The 18,270-nt window shown below is 39.9% G+C and overlaps 1 protein-coding gene across 7 annotated transcripts in view; it reads right to left on the minus strand.

Moving 5' to 3' along the window:
* LIN52 (lin-52 DREAM MuvB core complex component) overlaps window positions 1–18,270 on the minus strand; it is a 57,027-nt gene that overhangs the window by 24,364 nt on the left and 14,393 nt on the right. Inside the window, exon 6 of one of the 7 annotated variants that reach the window (XM_080395336.1) lies at window positions 2,122–2,470. The exons of the other annotated variants lie outside the window; for them this stretch is intronic. Coding sequence (XP_080251462.1) covers window positions 2,469–2,470 — 2 coding nt within the window. The 3' untranslated portion in view covers window positions 2,122–2,468. Of the gene's footprint in view, window positions 1–2,121; window positions 2,471–18,270 lie in introns of those variants that run through there. 7 annotated transcript variants of the gene reach the window in all.

Genomic DNA, 18,270 nt, shown 5'->3' on the forward strand with positions numbered 1-18,270 from the left:
AGTACAATACCAAACAAGGGAAAACGTACAGAATCAGAGAAACATTCAGATTTGGAAGGACCTTGGCAAGTCTCCAGTCAGCCTTCTGTGGAAGACAGGCTGCTCAGGGCTTTAGCCAGTCAAACCTTAAAAACAACTGTGGATGGAGACTGCACAACGTCTCTGGGCAATCCTTTCAATACCTGACTGCTCCGTGCCAAAAAAGTTTTCTCTTAAATCCAGTCAGAAACTTTCTTGCTTCAATTTATGACTGTTCTCTCTTGTCCTCCCGCCATGCAGCACTGTGCAGAGCCTGACTCCATCTTCTCAGTAACCTCCTCCCAGGTACTAGCAGACAGCTGTCACGTCCCTGTGAAGTCACCTCTGCTCCATGCTGAACAAGCCCCATTCCCTCAGCCTCTATTCAAAGGGCAAGTGCTCCAGCCCCCTGATCGCCTTGGTGGTCCTCCATTGAACTCACTCCAGTTAACCAACGTCTTCCCCATGCTGGGGCATGAAGGACACCACTGGATGTGGCACTGCAGATGCAATCTAATGGCTGCTGAGTAGAGGTGAACCATCACCTCCTTTGATCTGCTGGCTATTCCCCTGTCAACAGATGTATATGCAATCCTACATTCCTTTCCCAAATTCTACCTACTTGCTATATTCCTGTTCAACGCTGTTTCCTAGCCTTTGAACCTCCACCTAGCCACTGCTTTGCCTACTGTTCCAGGAAACTGGAGCACCACAGTCAAAAAGCTGTGCATTTCATACCCTTAGACAGGAGAGGAACTGTTTGCTCCTCCAAGTTTTCTATGCATACATTAGTAAACAAAATTTGTCAGCATTTTTTTAAATTTATATGTTCTCTATTCTCAAGCAAGCCAGGTACTAGGCTTGAAAATCTTGAGGCAACCCAGAGAACTATCTGTGGAAAACCAAACGACAGTTTGGCCTGCTACCCAGAAACATCCATCACCCAGCCTTTTTCTGTTGGGATCTGTGTTGAATGACGTCTTCTGCAGGTTAACAATTAGTTTTTAGCATAAGGGTCCTGTGTCATCGTCGTCATGTCCCCAGGAGACAGAAACAGGCTGAGTGATTTTTAGATTATATGCTCTGATAAGATACAGGCTCCTGACTCACTGTGTGCTTGTGCCATGCAGGCCACCTGCTCTATGGAGCTGCCACCATGGACACCCTCAAAAAGGTTTAATAATGATGTTCTCTCCAGAGATGTAACTCAGATCATGCTCTGCATTTACATTCTCTATCACTGACTAAAATCTTGTACATAAAATTCTATCAACAGATAGGATCTAAGACTAGTCACTAAAAAAAGATTGTAGAAACGTTATTCCCTATTAAACAAGAATCTGTCAGGTCTGTAGTCATAAAAACTGTAAATGAACACAGGAATTGAAAAAGCAGGGCAGATCAGTGATTTACCCAAGCAGGTATCCTGTCTGACTATACCAAATATCAGAAGCATCATAGAAACAAAACAAAAAAAACAGCAACACCACCCCCCCCAAAAAAAAAACAACAAAACCACAGCCCCCAAGGAACCCCATTATAAAGACATATGGAATAATCGCCTTCAAAAGACTTCTCTTCCTAAGCGCTTGTTTTGTACCCTGAAGCAGTTGATATTTCCTATTAATTTTGGATTTTATACTGCTCTAACTAGAAATGTTCTCATCATCCATTTAATTGCCTGATTCCTTTTCCATAGCTGCTAAGTACTTGGCCTGGGGAAAAAAAATAAAATTCCCAATGTGGCAGAAAGTTCTACATCAAATCATTCATCATATAAGAAGCATTCCTTTTTGCTACTTTTAATCTGACGAGCTTCCATTACTTTTTTCCTGCATTCTCCCCCACTTTCTTTTCATGGTTGGGAGTCAATAGGAATTTTCAATTTATCTCCTCAATTGTAGAGATGTAAAATAACGACTGCGCTACCTTTCAAAATCAAAGAGATTCACTTTTTTTCACATTCTCATGAAGAAATCTCTTGATTTAAAAGCAGCTCTCGAAGTGAATGGTGTATTTCACACTATCTCAAAATTATTCCCACCCAAAGACTGCCTGAAGTGACAGAGTATCTGAAGTTACAAAAGAGAGAACGAGACTTACTTCCTTTCTGCGGAAAGATTATGGAACCTTATGCAGAAATATAGGTGATGAAGCACAAACAACTATTAATGTCAAGCAGAAGAGGTGGCAAACAGCACAATAATTCGTTGTGTCTTGGGATACACTCAAGCCTGAAGACGTACAGGGGCAAAGCAATCTGCTCTGCTTCACCATGCTGGGCACTGTGCTTCCACCTGGCTGTTCCGGACCATCCCAGGAGCTCAGGAGGCTTGAGGGGCTCGCGCAAAACATGGTTAAATGCTGCCGCATTCACCAGCTGCACACAAACTCCAATTACTTTGTGTAGCTATATTCTCCAGCAAGTTCGGATAGATTTGTCACGACGATTCTGCCAAACAGCAAGTTTTGAGCTCAGAAGCGTAAAAATATTATAAAAAACCCTATACATAGCAGTTCAAGTATAAAGAGCTATCAAGTGAAATTGGCCCAAGTACAGATCCTTGTGTCACCACCTTCTAGCCAACTTATGCCAATTATCTTAAAATCTATGCTTTCCAAACCTATTGAAGTGACAAACCTTTGTTAAGGAAAAAACCTGCATCAGTGTAGTTTAACTAAAACTTTGTGATTACAAATGCATACAAAGATCATACTTAGTTTGTTAACTTTCTCAGACTTACCTAACCAGAAGTAAAAGCAAATTACAATTACTTTACAACTTCTTGAAAAAAAAGGGTTTGCTATTTACGTACATGACATAAAACATTTACAGATATTACAGCCCCTCAAGCAGCCTGCAATATATACAGAAAGTGAGAGAACGAATTTTCCTCTACTCCTTCCCTTCCATTTCATAACAGATGAAAAAAGCAAGGCTGTGACTAACTGCTGCCATGTTTGATCTCCAAGTATGTCCTCTTCTGTTTCTGATAATAGTTCTGGATGATATTATTTGTTTTCAGAAAGCATTATCTCAAATACAGCAAAAGTTGTGTCACTTAAGGTAAAGTTTTCTTCAATATATACAATTACTGGGCTAGAATGACAGCATTCCCTAGAAGACAGCACTTTAACGTGCAAATGGAAACTTCGTTTCTATGCTTGATGCATTCCCTCCTGCTATGCAACGTCTCCATCCATCCCTCAGGTTCCCATACACACAAATTGTTATATATCCTTCTCTGTCAAGTTCCAAGATTGAGGGAACAGAATTATTATGAAACAAGGAAATCCCATTTTAATCTCATGAATAGTGTTTTATATCCAAGGCTTAGATCCATGCCAACTAAATTAAGGTTCCAGACTGAAGTGTCTTAAATTGAGAACCTCATATAAATCTACAGAAAGATATAAATGCCTCCAAAACAGCAGCTCATCTTATTTAAGATCTGACTGCCTCCACAGCTTGGGGTGATTCTATTTCTGATTTGGGGGGTCCAGGTAGGTGTCAAAATGAAACAGCTACAGACACTGGTCCCAAACGTCAGGCATATCTTTTTGTGGCATTTCCTAGAACAGCTTTCTTAAGCAGTTGGTCAAAAAAGCCTCGAACACTCCTGCAGAACACTGGTTTTATATCATCAAAGCCCTTCAAGGAATACTCCGCAAAGTTTATTTCAAACATATCTGTTATTAGGACATATCATGCTAAAGTGGAGGAAGCCAACATGTTCAACAGTGTCAATAAAAAGAGAAGAAAACAGCCAGGGTGCTAACTTGACAAATACCTTTAAAGAAATACAGCTAGCTAGCAGTGCTGATGTATGTCTTGAATAATTATTTTGATGCCTGGAAGTTCTTGTTGTTGATCAAGTACACACTCTGCTACATGGTGTACAAACAGAGGACAAGTTATTTCTGCCCCAGGGAGCTTAGGAGAGACACTATATAAATACAGACAGACAATAGAGGTACACAGTTAAATGAGACAACACTGAAAAGTATCATACTTACAACACATCATCTTAACAGTTATCAAGATTTCTACACATGCTGTACAGCAGCTGGAAGGAGGGTGAGCTAGCTCCCTGCATGTTTACAGAGGATGCCTCAAAAGTGTGCAGGGAAACCAGGTTTTTAGAAACCACAGCAACAGCTCGTAGTAACTTGTATTCTTGACAGACTAGAAGCGTCTGGTTTCTTCCTGTTACTGGAGGCAGTATATTAGTTAAAGCACAAATAAAACCATGAAGAGAAAGAAAAGTGGTTTGATACAATACTAAAGTATGTGGAGAAATGTATGGAGATCTTGATCAGTCAAAACAATGAGCTCATCTTTGCGAGTGGATTAAGGTTTGCTAAGATCAGAGTAAAAGATTCAGGGAAAGGTGTAATATTAACAAGAACTTGGATAAGAGCTGTGTGGACAGATAGGAAAGACGTTATTCCACAGGTGTTATACAGAAAAAAGGAAGAATATTTAGATTACAGCTTGGATGCCTGGACTTACTGGAGAGTCAAGCATTATACTTGGTCACAAGGCTAAGTGAGGGACAGAACAGCAGCAGTGTTCACGGTCATCAAAAGACGAATCACAGACAATTTGTCTGGAATTGGAGGAGGAGAGCGTAAAAAGCTCCAGTTTTCACATCTACTCAGGTCCTCAGATATAAAAGAAATTAAGGTGCTGGTAGAAGACATTTTTTAATCCAGTAGGTTCTAGACAGGTAACAATGTTCCTTAGCTCCCAATGCCGTTTAAATACTCTGAAATGGGTATGTTGCTAACTTAGTCACAATACAGAGCAATACATAAACAATACGAGGCAAACAAAGCCATGCTACATAGTCGTGATGTAGGCATTCATGCTGACTCCACATGACAGCTGTTTCATGTACACAACTTCTATAATTTCTTTCAAATTATTTGGCTGCTCAGGAAGAATAAAACACTACCTTAGTACAGTAATGCTTGTACAGAAATTATATTAAACAGCATATTTACTGAAAAGAAAGAAGATTCAAGAATACAGAAAAGACAGGAAACAAAGATAAAGTGGTACAGAACTGACGTTTTCATCATGCATAGTAAAGATTTTTCACTTCTCAGCTTAGTTGCCATAGCCAGTTACCATTTGAATCATTACACGACATCTACATCCCACTATCCTCACAATTTAATTAGAAGCTAAGTGTTACCCACTCTAAACATCACCAACACCCACAGTACCTCCTCCTCCCAATGACCCACATGCAAGGGGCCCACAAACCCCTCCTGTCAGCAGCCAAAGAAACACCCATCACTGGGACAGATGCTGTCACTGGCTTGCGGAACTTGTGCCTTCTCTAGGAATCCAGCAGCAGGTCTGAGCTAGCGAGTACAGTTAGGACTGCTCCAAAGGATGAGTGCTTCACGTTGCTTTTGGTGCTGAGCTTATTGAAAGATCACTGCTTATTTGCCCACATGACACAAATACCACGATGACTGGCAGACAAGCAGATGGACAAACAATGTAAGTCAGGAAAGAGAAGACTACTAATAGGGCTCACCCAAATGCTAAATGTTTCAAGGAATACTTTGAAACACTGAAAAGGAATTTTGTTGCAGCGTACACCCCACCAGCCTTAAATTCCTTTCTCATTAATCCATGGGTGTGTTGGCTTTTGTTTTACCCACTAGGCAGGGGGCACTCAAAATCCTCATTAGGAAGTGATCCGCAGCTATGCACCAGAGAAGAGTACAGCCTGTAGGATTTCAGATTTCAGCTAAGGCATTGCCTAGCAAGAAGACAGAGCAGTAGGTACATTTTCAATGCCATCTGCTGGATAAGATGGACAACTTTAATAGGGGAGAAACCACTGCTTTCCATCTATTGTCATCCGCACATACCAACAGTTCCCTCCTCTTCATACCTTAACTAAACAGAGATAAAAATGAAGTTGTCTTAATAAGAACATCTTATTCCCCACAGTCTGCCAAAGCATCCAAGAAAACAAATAAGCTAATAGTTATGAAAACATCTGGATGAATAAAAATGACTACATGTTACTCCTGCTGAGAATTCAAGGGGTCCTGACAATGGAAAATATCTTAAATTTGATGAGAATACCTGATGCCTAGGTTGCAAAACATATTTCTGCACTGGGCCCATCTCATTTCTCATCCTAGAACAGCTACTACTTCTTTCTGAAAGCAGCAGTGACAGAGTCACAAAACAAGAAGGTTTTTTGCCTCTTGCCTAAAGAGTATTTTTCCCATTGGAAAGACCAACAACTGGCAGTGTTCACTCAGCTAAAGGAGTAGAAACAGACTTGTACGTCACAATAAAATGGAACAGACCACTACTCTTTAACAGACAGGTAACTTCTACTGATAACAAGTCCAACGCAGAAAATACCCTAGAATTTGAGAACAGGTATTTATTAATACAAGGTGAATAAAAGGTTGGATTCATCCTGAAGATGAGGAAGAACATTCTGACTTCTGTGAATTATAACTTATATTCTGGTCATTCAAATTGCAAAGCTTCATTAAATGCGTCTCAACTGACTGCAGAAACCACTGATTATACAGATATCCATAATTTCTCACAAAGCACATCTGGACACATTTCTCCTGTGATAGTATAACCAAGGAACTTCATGAGGCTCATTCCACCAGAGTCTCCAGGTCTATCCTGCCATTTAGACAGCTATTGGGTCACGTGGATTCAGTAAAAATTCAGGGATAAACATGAAAAGGAGTCTGGCATGAGGCTGATAGAATTCATATATGAGATGCAGCAACAGATTGCACTCCCAGGTCCTCAAATATGAAAATTGTACTTGCTGACGTGAAAAAACAACAATCGTTAATAAACAGATATTCTGCTCTTCAACACTCCATATGGCAGTCTGATGGATTAAACACCAGCAGAGTGTTGATCACTCTAAAAGCTCATATTGAGATGATCTGGAAAATCTGTCTATCTACAATTTACGAATTCTGGTTAATTTAATTAAAATGCTGCATCACTAAGTGCCTTAATATGTGGAAAGCCATAAGCTTGTGAGGTTCCTGGCACATGCCTGCTTTCAGAAGAAGCTACAGAACAAATTAGCAAGAGTCTCCTTTTTAATTCAGGATATACAAAAGGAGGACTCCTGAGCTAGAAAATCAGTCTAAGCTTACATGCAGGGAGAGCAGAAAAATCTCCAAAATAGGCAGAGGGATAGGTGATACAATAAGGCTAAGGATGTCAGTAGCATGAGAGAAACAAGAACATAGGCTGTTAAGGTACTGGTGACTTCTTTGAAAGGGGTCAGCCAAGCTTAAAGAAAACTAGATGGGTTATAAATAGTTAGCAGACAGAAATGGAGAAAGAGGGCTGAGGTTCAGGAGAGGAACTGTCCTCTTGCAAGGGGACAAAGGCCAGGAAATCCCAAGAGAGAAGGAGCCCATGATCAACATGCTTGGCCAAAGGTAAACCCAATGCTGTAATCTACCCTTACCAAGGGAGCCTTGAGATCTGACTGCTTCTTAAATCGAGACTGCCTACAGCACATACAGAATCAATTACTGCAATTTAGCTAAGGGGTGGTACCTGTTCATTTTCAATTTGGTGCTGACGCCATGAAAGAGCATCCTTGCGGCTGAGCCAGCTTAGAAAATTTTTTCCTTGCTAGAAGCATGGCTGGATGAAAGAATACAGATATTCCCAACCAAAAAAAACTCTGACAGGAGACAAGTGAGTAAACTTCTGGGACGTGAAAGCAGATGATAAGTTTGGGAAACAGATAGAAAACCTTTTCCACATCTGTAGCAGCTCTGTGTTAATGAAACCCAAGACATTCCCAGTACATTCATTACTGTCTCTGGAATGGACCCATGTATATTAATTTTCTTACACTTAATATCTACTTCTGTTTTTCCTAAACCAAAAAAGACGATGCTGGCTTAGTTGTTAGCAGCTGAAGCTGAGGATGCAGCATCAAGGGTTTTCCAGGCATGACTGCTAAAAGTTGAGGAGTCTGAAAAAATTAAGTGGTGTTATCAGGGAACTGTCCCAGAAGAGCAGACAGAAGTCCCCATGTTACACTACTATCTCAGTCCACTATAATTCAGCAAAGCATAAATCCTTTTTTCCTTTTTGCATTCTCAAAAATATCTAGAGTAAAGAGAAAAATTTCAAGAAGGAAAGAACAGAAATTTTCCCTAGGAACACATTGGTTTAGGCTCATTTCTTCTTAAGAAACGCTAAACAGAAACAATTTTGGATTTTGTCATGCAGAATGATCATCTTCCTTGGAAAAAGAGGAGTAGCCTCTCTTATATGGCAGTTGGTCCCCTACTTGAACAGGTAGGTGAAGTTTTACCTGCAAAACCCAGGAGGATCGGTTGACTTTCTGCAACAGAGGATAGGGCATGCGAGGAGGCTACGATGAAAGCCTGATTGCGTTCTGCATCTAGCACAGCATTATAAAGGAAGACTGTCACACATTAAAGGCCACTTCAACTGTGTTTCTACACCTTATTGCATGACAAGAACAAACATTGACATTTTACAATGCACACCCCTATACTAATCTTTCCTATAATGGTAGAACTCAGAAAAATTGATCTGGAGTAAATAAAAAACAAAGCCATGTGCTTAGAGAATAAACCCCATTTTAAAAAAGCCCAATCACATTTACATTTCGCTCTCCAGTATCATCTCTATGCTTCCTCTAGACTATTTCCAACTACTTCTCAGGATGTGTGACTGAGCATGCTGGAGCCAAAGTTAATTATTTCCATATTGAAATACAAGAGTACTGATCTTCTATACTATTAAAACCCTAAGAAGAAGTGCCTAAGACAGAAAGCAAGGCGGGAAATAAAACCTTCCTTCCCCTAAGTCTTCTCTGCTTCAGAGAGACCAAGCAGCCTGCTTTCAAAACAAGAGCAAGTGATATAAGCAGACAAAAGCAGATCTGAAAGGTGAGCAAACCCCACAAGCCACACAGTCATTATTACTGTGTCGACAGCACACTTGTTAAAAATGTATATTTCAATTTTCTGTATTGCTAAAGGTCCCAATTTGCCCACGGATCTAGCTAAGCTGCCATTTTCTACCACGATAGAGTCTAATCTTTATTTAATGGATTTAGCATCTATCTTCACTAGAGTGGTCTCTAAGGGAAAGGGGAGGGGAGTATGAAGGGGCATGAGGAGATGATCAGAGCCCCCCTCTCCTTCATCCATCCGGCGCTCATGTTTGTGTTCAAAATTCAATTACCTCCTTATTGATACTTCACAGAGATATTTAAGCTGCAAACATGAAGCCCTGATTTCCCAGGGGGCCATGCCCCTCTCTATTTCACTGCTCTGCTTCCCCCAGGGTGAATTCCTGAGGCGTCCATATTAATAGGTAATCAGTCACAATTCATTTATTAAACAGCTAGCAAGGTTTATCAGCCTGCCCTGATTAGCCGGAAGAAGCCACTGAATTCCTAATTTATTTATGGAAATGTAAGTGTCTTTTTGAATTCCATTCATGAAAGACAGGGGTGCCATGGGTCTGGCACAGTGAATTCTAGCAGGGAAGCAGCAGGCAACCCGGAGACTGAGGACTTTGCAGCTTCAGCCCGGGAAACGCACTATGGTGACCCTGGCGTGATAGATAGATTTAGGGCCAGAACCTCACACGAGCATTCAGAAGCCAGCTCTTCAGAGAGCAGGAATTGCCATCCCTTGCAACTAGAGAATTACCATCCTGATGGCTCAGGGTGTGGACGGGCTGAAAAAAAGTTCTCTAAACAGAGCAGGTGATGTGGTGAAACTGGGTCAAAATAACAATAAAAAACAAACAGAAGCATTTTAAAAAGTCCCAATAAAACATTCGGAACAGTGATGAAAACAACTGCCAGGTAACACTAATATATGCATTTGCGTATGAAGCTCAGCTTTTTGAAAACCGCAGACTGTTACAACCTTTTGCTATAATCATTTCAACTGATTTTAAAATACAACAGACACTGTCACTGTACTTTCAAACTGAGACACGGAAGCTCAGTGATACTGCTGGATTACCAGAAAGTGAAAACAGCAAACAAAAGAAAAAGTCACTTTTCCATTGTTTTAAACAGAGAAATGGAGCACCCAGTAAAAAACAGACCTTGAAGTGAAAAGACTTATACATGCACTTAATACATCTTAAGGTAATTAAGATACAGCTTCAGATAACGTAAAGCTTATATACAGGCCTCTGAAGGTTCAAGGCTATCACTGGTGAAAAATCACTTTCTTTTTATCCCTTTCAGCTGCACAGAGATCTCTGAAACTCATGTTCACCTGAATTCTACCCACCATAGCTACTTCACCATGTAACAACTAGGAAAGACTATAGAAAATGTTTGTTTCCTTTTTTTCTCCACACAAATTTGTGCCAAGTAACTTTCACTGTATCCCCCCCCTCTATGTTTAGTGACTTTTCTGAACTGCTCAACTGGGAAGTAAACATAGGGATTGTATTTTTGAAGCCTCCAAGCAAGCAGGATGTCCCTCAGGCAGATGCAAAGCCAGAAGAGTATTTTTAATTCATTTTTTCCTACATTACTTGTATCTCAAAACTGACAGGGTTTAACAACGTACAGTGTTATATGAAATATAGACATAAACATGTTTAAACATACTGAGAGCGTTTCTGTCACACTAATTCAGTATGCCACTCCATAATATTGTATCTAACGGAAATTATTTCACTTCAATCAGAATTACTTGAAAAATTATTTCAAAAAGCAAACAAAAATCTTATGTAGTTTAAAACTGGCTACACCTATGTTTACCCTCTGAATTTGCAAGCACAAGCTCAATAGTTGCATACAAGGTTTTAATTCACTTAAGATCTCATTACACAGAAATTTCACTAGTGTATAAAAACCCATATAAAATCCCCATTTCGACTAAACTAGCACAGCGCATATCCTTAAATAAAAAAGATATGATTTCCTCTCAGATGACAGTGGTCAGACATGAAAAGATATAGTACGTGCAATAAATACATCCAAAATGCTAGGAGGAATGAGTGTTCAAATTCATCTATGACCAGAACTTGTGTGTTGCAGGTGTTTGCAGTCAGGGATGGCATAGGGAAACAATTCCTGGAAGAAGCATCTTTTCAGTGCCTGAAAAAGTAATCAATAGCTTAATCGTTATTAGTTTGTGTTTTATGCAGACAAGGGTAATTCAGCAAATTTTTCCTACTACAAAAAGTAGCTCCAAGAAGAAGGGGAAAAAAGAACTTACAGGAAAGATTTCTCAGTACCTTTCCTCCATTGTACAAGGACTTCCACACTGGCACAGCCGGCAGACATCACAGAATTTTACAACAGGCCCAAACATCTAATCAAGATGTAGCTCTCAACAGGCAGTTTCTCCAACCCTCATTGCTCAGGGAACTGCAAATGCTACCAATGCAAGTAAAACCACCTGTTCCCCTCCTCAATCTAGCCATACCTCACCTTTTCCCCCTTCAGCAGTAAATTCACAACTGATTTCAAGTGAGGGCTTTGCAGAGTACACAAGACAGAACTCATCACAGACCAGGACACTCGTGCATGTCCTTACTGGGGAGCACACTGAGCACCAAACTCAACGTTATTTTCACTCCCTCAATACATAAGTTCCTTACCATAGAGAAGACTACAGCACCATCCGTAATGGACATCCAACCCATGCTGCTCAAAAGTACTGGAGAATATAAACTGTAATCACATTGCACTTATTTCTAGTCTTCACAGGTGGTATTTCTAGTTATTTCTAGTCTTCACAGCTTTCAAAACACAACCAAGTGAAAGCAATGCAGCACTGGTTTTCTGAAACCAAAGACAATTGCTCCAGGTGATGCAAACTGTTGTCATTCATGCCAGTAGATGTTCCTTCCCTGGTTCTGTTTAAGACATCAGAGTTTTGCACTGAAATTATTACACACCGCTGCTTATGTCAGCACACACACCCAATGAAAGAGCTTACCTACTCAACTGCCTTGCATTCATATCCACATGTCAACTCCCCACATGTCACCCGCTAGCTTCCCAAGCCATCAGCCTCCCTCATGCAATGCACTGTCAGTACGAAACAACATATTTGGAAAAGCAAAACTACAAAACAGTACAAGAATAGAATTTAGTACTATAACAGAGAACGCATCATTACAATCTTTTAACTACTTGACTCACTTTCAAACTAACTATTTTAAAGGGCATTTTAATATAACCAAGTCTGATACAGAATTCCCAGTTGAACTCAGCATGATACTGCACATGCGCCAAGGCAGAACTGAGACTGGTGTTCCTGTGTAACACCCAAAGGAAGGGTTTGGAAATAAAACCCTGAAGTATCATATAGGTATTCTTTCCTTTCTAAATGCCACTTGATACAACTTGATGCCAAATGCCTATTACTCTGCTGAAAATTACTGTTCATACTTTCATCCTCTCCATTTCCATACATTTCATCTAGTCATCCATCTTACACATTTATTTCTAATGCTCCTGCAACAATGCCCACATACTTTTACTACAGTAACCAACTGCATGGCTACAATAAAGGCTGGGATAATTATTTCCTGTCTTTCTTGCACATACACGCAGTGCTGATAACATCACACTTCTAGTGACTTACACAACGAACTTCACAAACCACACACACAAAAATAATTTCCTACGCTACTTAAATGCTGTAACTTAAGTGACAATCATTTACACCCAGATCAGAACACAATTCAGAAAAAAAAAATGAGAATCTGTAATTGACACTGGAGAAAATTAGACACTAATTGCATTCGCTGTATTTTGCTGATGACAATAGGATAGTATTTGCCAAAAAAAAGTATTACGAGTTCTTTAACGACCAACAGGTTGTTAAGACCTTTGTCATGCAATTCATTGGAAATGTAACATTTCCAACTGCAGAGAGCCCTCTAGAGCTACCACAGGATAACAGTTCAGCAGCCCACCGGGAGAAGGGCACCAACACCACTTTATTGCAACACTTGGGCTCTTCACAGATTCCCCTCCAGCTATCAGATCAAACCTGATTTTACCAGGTTCAGAAGAACAGAGATTAAACCCTACAGTCACAATTTCGGACTAATGTCTGTTGAATTGCCACTGAACCTAAAAAACTAAAATGTAACGATAGGTTTCAGAGACATTGTGCAAGGACTTAAAAGACAGACTTGTACTAGTTATGAAACAGATCTTTGTAAAATCACCAAATATCTGGAAAGCCAGATTTTACATGACAGTGTATACTCACACCAAAATAATTGGCACTTTGTGCAGTTTAAATGCTATTTGGATATATGTCTCCTAGCACAGAAAGCTCTCCATAAGGAAATGCTCTATCAGTGTAAAATAATTTCGACACAGAAGATAAATTCTGCTGAACTTTACCACAATAAGCTTCACCAGCTTTCACTACAAGTGCTCAAAACAGAACCCAAGCAAAATCTGTTTAACTGGTTATTAGACACTTCTCAGTTGCCACCACTCCTGCGCCTGCACTGTAGCAACCCATCAGTAAAAATACCTCCTTAAAATTAAATTATGAACTGACAATCTCTACTTATGCAGCACGGAGTTTCCTATTCCCCTCTCCCCAATTACAGTAAAGAGTTGTAACATAAATCACAGGAAAATAACTGAACTATATCCTTTAGCTCTACTGTCAAGACTTACAACTGTGAGAAGCAGTAAGCACAACTTTATTCTCTCCTCATTGTGATCAAAAATTTCTGCAAGAATAAAATTTCTGAAAGAATAAACCCACCCATTTTCTCAGAACCAAAACCCATCAATACATAACATTTTGGGACTGACAACTGAATTACAGCATGCCAACCACAGGTTTGGTTCCACGTTTTAAGAGCTTAAGTTAACCACTGAAAGTTATGAGCTTAACTTTCTGTATGTTAATTCATCAAGCTTAATTATGATACCAGTTTGCAGCGTGCTCAGGGAACAACAATCTCTTGGACACTTTAAAGAACCCACAAACAGCCTTCAAACATGCTTTCATGGGCAAGTATAAAGTAATGTTTTATTACCAAAATAAATTTCTAAGAGCCAGCACTTCACTAGAGGGGGGAGGTGAAGAACAAACTTGCAATGAATATGATGAGAAGAGGTAGTATGTTTACTCTGCTGGCAACGGCATTAAGCACCCTTTTTTGATCTCCAGCTAGAACTCAAAAAACACAGCAAAATGCTCCTGTACAGATGGAGACAATCCAAAATGTCTCAGCACCTGGCCAAATTCACATTAGGATTAACAATTCACAATTAGGATTTTTAATAGTGAAGTAAGCAATAGGCATGCAGTAAATTCTCCATCACTATTGATTTGGTTTAGTGAGGCAGGATTATTTTTTTTTCTAAAAAAGACAGTTTTTAAACAAGGGAATTCAGGCCAGAAATTGATTCAAAGCAGCCTCCTAGCCACATGATCAAAATTTTTCTTGTGACTTTCTAAACTGTAGTTCTTTCGCACAGCTCAGGCTAGGTCTCATTTACTGGCTCCATTTCCTAGAGTGGCCTTTTAGGATGCTCTGAAAGCGTTGGAAATAACTGATCTCTTTAAATTCTAGTCTTCTCAGAAGATTGCCCTTAGGCCTGAAACCAAATAGACTTATACTTACAGAGTAACATATGAATAAGAGCAACAAAACACTGTTTTCAACACTCAGATCTATAAAGTGGCTGGAACTAATTAGTATGATCCATTTTAACTTATCCTGAACTTACTAAGATATTTTATGTTGACTTGAGAGGGGCCTGAACTGAGTCATCTAAATACAGAGCTGAAACAAAAATTAGACTTAGTATCAAAAAATGAGGTTTGTTCCCTTTCCCTCCCTGCACATTTCTGTCCTACCATCTGACCTCTGTTCCCTATCTCTTACCTGTTCCATAGTCTCATGATCAACCCAGTATCAAAAACCCTACCTTCAGCCAGTCTATCCTTTTATCTCACAGTATTACGCAATTGCTACGTATCTGGTAAATATATACTTCCAAGCACCCTTAACAACTAGGATGAACAAAATGTTTTCCATTTGGCAAGGTCTCCTCTTTCCTATCTCTTTTCCAAGCTCCCTGTGTTGGTCACTCAGCTCTGTGAATAAATCCATTTCCCCCTCACAGCTTCCTCAAGCAGTAGCAACATGAATTTCACCCTTACTCTGTCCAAGCCAGCACCAAGCCAGAGGAGACCTGTTATTTTTACTCTATAGACTCTTAGAAAAGACCAGCCTTATAAGTAGCAAAGTAAGCCACAAGAGCTCTCAGTCCAGTACAGTATCACACCAGGTCCAATTAATACATGAGAAGCCCTTTTATAGCCATTAAAGTTAGATTTGTTTAATGAAAAAGAAATAATAATTTAAAAAAAACATCAACCCCAGAGCAACAATGAAATTGACCTCAAGAAATCTGTAAGAGGAAATAAAGGCAAAGCAACATTGCAAGGAGACTAAGTCTTACATTATTAGACTAATAGATATAGCTGGGGAGGAAATGCAAGCTTCCATGCACTCAAGTTAGTAGCTCTTTAATTAAAAAACATATGACATTATATTGATAAATTTAACAAGATCCTGAAAAGTATTACACAGAAATGTAGAAATAGGTATATTTTCAATAGACAGAGCTATAGAAGCTTCTGGTTTCTGGGAATACACCAGCTGCAGTTGGGGAGGGTTGGCAAGAAACCTCCCTTTGCCTGCTCCTCTGCAGTTGTGCAGGACAGCAAATACCTCTCACCCTGGCAAAGTCAGCTGTCGGGGGCAACATACTACTAGAGTACTGGTCTGAGTATGGCAGTTCTCATGGTCCTGTTAAAAGCTGCTTCCTGAATTGATATAACGTTATGATCTATGCTATTACTGGCCGAAAACATTAATTTAACTCAATTAGTTGTTTCATCTGCCAATCCCAACACAGCACTTAAGCCAAACCAAAACAAAACCCAACAAAAACCACTCCCCCTACACAACATGCTATCCTTGAAGTCAGGAGTGCAGCTCCCTGTTACAGCTATTTTTATATCAAGCTCACCGCTATATTCACCAATGCCATTTTAATGCAGAAAATTCTCAGAGAAAAAAAATATCACTGTTTTATATAGATCAGTCATTTCTCTGTCCTAAACCCCCAAAAGCCCATGGCCGTAAACTCCAGTCCTGTTGGGACACATGGATATGCTACGTTTTTATAAGAGTTTTATTCTATCTTACATCCAGTTTTCAGTGCCTAACAAACTGCAAATAGCTATCATTACCTCCATGCTATTAATACCAGTAAATCTTTGATATTCTGAAATAAAGCTATTGCCTTCTTTTACAATCAAGTACAATGTCCATGCATCAAGGATCGTTATTATAGAAGACGGGGCTTAGACATAAAACAAAAGGTATGTGCAGGTGACATCAGTTGTACGTGCCTGTGCAGAGACACTGAGCAGACCCCCACCAAGACCCTCAGAGGGGAGCAAGAACACACAGCCATCCTCATTAGAAACACATCAGGGCAGTAAACTACATGTGTAAACCAGGGTCATAGCAGAGTTCTCAGCTTTTTCCCTTCCCCCATAAAATGTGTATTTCTGCAGGAGATATATGGGAACTAGTTATGAAAGTCAAGCAATTAAAAAGCATTTCTGAGGTATTCATGGGACTGTACCAGCCACAAGTGCCTGACAGCTCTACGCGTGTGCAGGTCCCTGGAGAGCCATCACACTTCAATTACTATCACTAACATTAGTCATTATCAGGCTGGCTTCAGTCCCTGGGGAAGGCAGCTTGTGATGACAATATCCAGCCTCTCCTTGTAAAACAATTCATTAGGCAAAGCGGAACAGCTGGGGCAGCCACGTGGAGGTCTGCAGAGTGGCCGCCCCACCGGGACCTCCAGCCCCCCTCTTCCTTTTGGAGAGGGGCTGCCACCGCCCCCATGACAGCTGTAAAAGCCTCTGGGGACACTTCAGGTTTCATCAGTGCTCCTTATACTCAGGGGAAGCATTTGATTGCAAACTTAAACTAATGGCACTCAGAAGGTTACAACAATCATCAGATAAGAGGCTTTAGGGCATTTTTATCTTGTTCTAATGCTCACAAGTTAATGAGGCAATAAGAGACAGATACTATCAGACCTGGTCTAGCAACATTATACAGCCGGGATGTTCAGAGCTGCATTTATTGGGGATGCAAGAGGTAAGGTGGCAAGTCCGTTACTGGTCTTCCAGAAGACTTCATGCTCAGAACAACCGAAACCACTCAAATCAACAAAATACCAGATGAGTTTTTCATATAGCCTTGTATGCATTATCACCTGCTTCAAAACAGAAAACTGAAAAGGAATATAGCAATAACCCACCGACCTACATTCAGTCTATTTGACAAATACAGTGTATTTCCTTTCTCAAAGCACAAACGCTTGCTGAATGAAACAGTGACATTGATCCTTACATACTGAGTAATTCCACTGACTCTGAGCTAGCAGTGCAAACATGCCACCAAACAGGTAGATAATCCCTGGTATTAGTATGGATACATACTAGTAATTTTTAACCTTTACACTGCTTGCAAATAAAGATATTTTTATATATAAAGTCTGTAAACAGCCAAGACGAACCTTGCTTTTCTTTTTTTTAGTTACCCTGCTTGGGTCCCAGGCTGAAAAGCACTTGATATTGAGATCTGTTTGTTTCATCACCACATTCTCATTTTACTTCTACTGACGACATACACAATATTCTAATGATGCCTTCCTGTGGCATGTAATAGCTGCAAGCAGGGGACAACAACAAACAGCATACAGGATAGGATACTTAACGATAAAGGCTTTATATGCTGTTTTTTAAAAATCTGTGATTTTTTCCAATGTCTTGTAAAAGAAAGTTAACGTGAACTCCACTACACAATTAGGGAAATAGGGAGGGACACACGAGAAGGCAAATAAACCAATCAAGCAGAACAGTGGTAGTGCCAGAAACTGATCCAAGGTCTCCATAATCTAGTGCGATTGTCAGTAGAATCAGCTGCGGCTCTGCAAATAGGTCCAGCTACCCACACTGTGGAAGAAAATGCTCTCTTCACTCCTGCCACAAGCCAAAATTTACAGGAAAACATTTCAGACAGAGGTGATACACACATAATCTTTCCAATATTTGTAAATACAGAGGAAATAGTCTATTAACACAGAACAAGTGAGAAAGTTTTAATTAGATAAA

The sequence above is a fragment of the Falco punctatus genome (genome assembly GCF_963210335.1).
Source record: "Falco punctatus genome assembly, chromosome: 7".
Lineage (NCBI taxonomy): Eukaryota > Metazoa > Chordata > Aves > Falconiformes > Falconidae > Falco > Falco punctatus.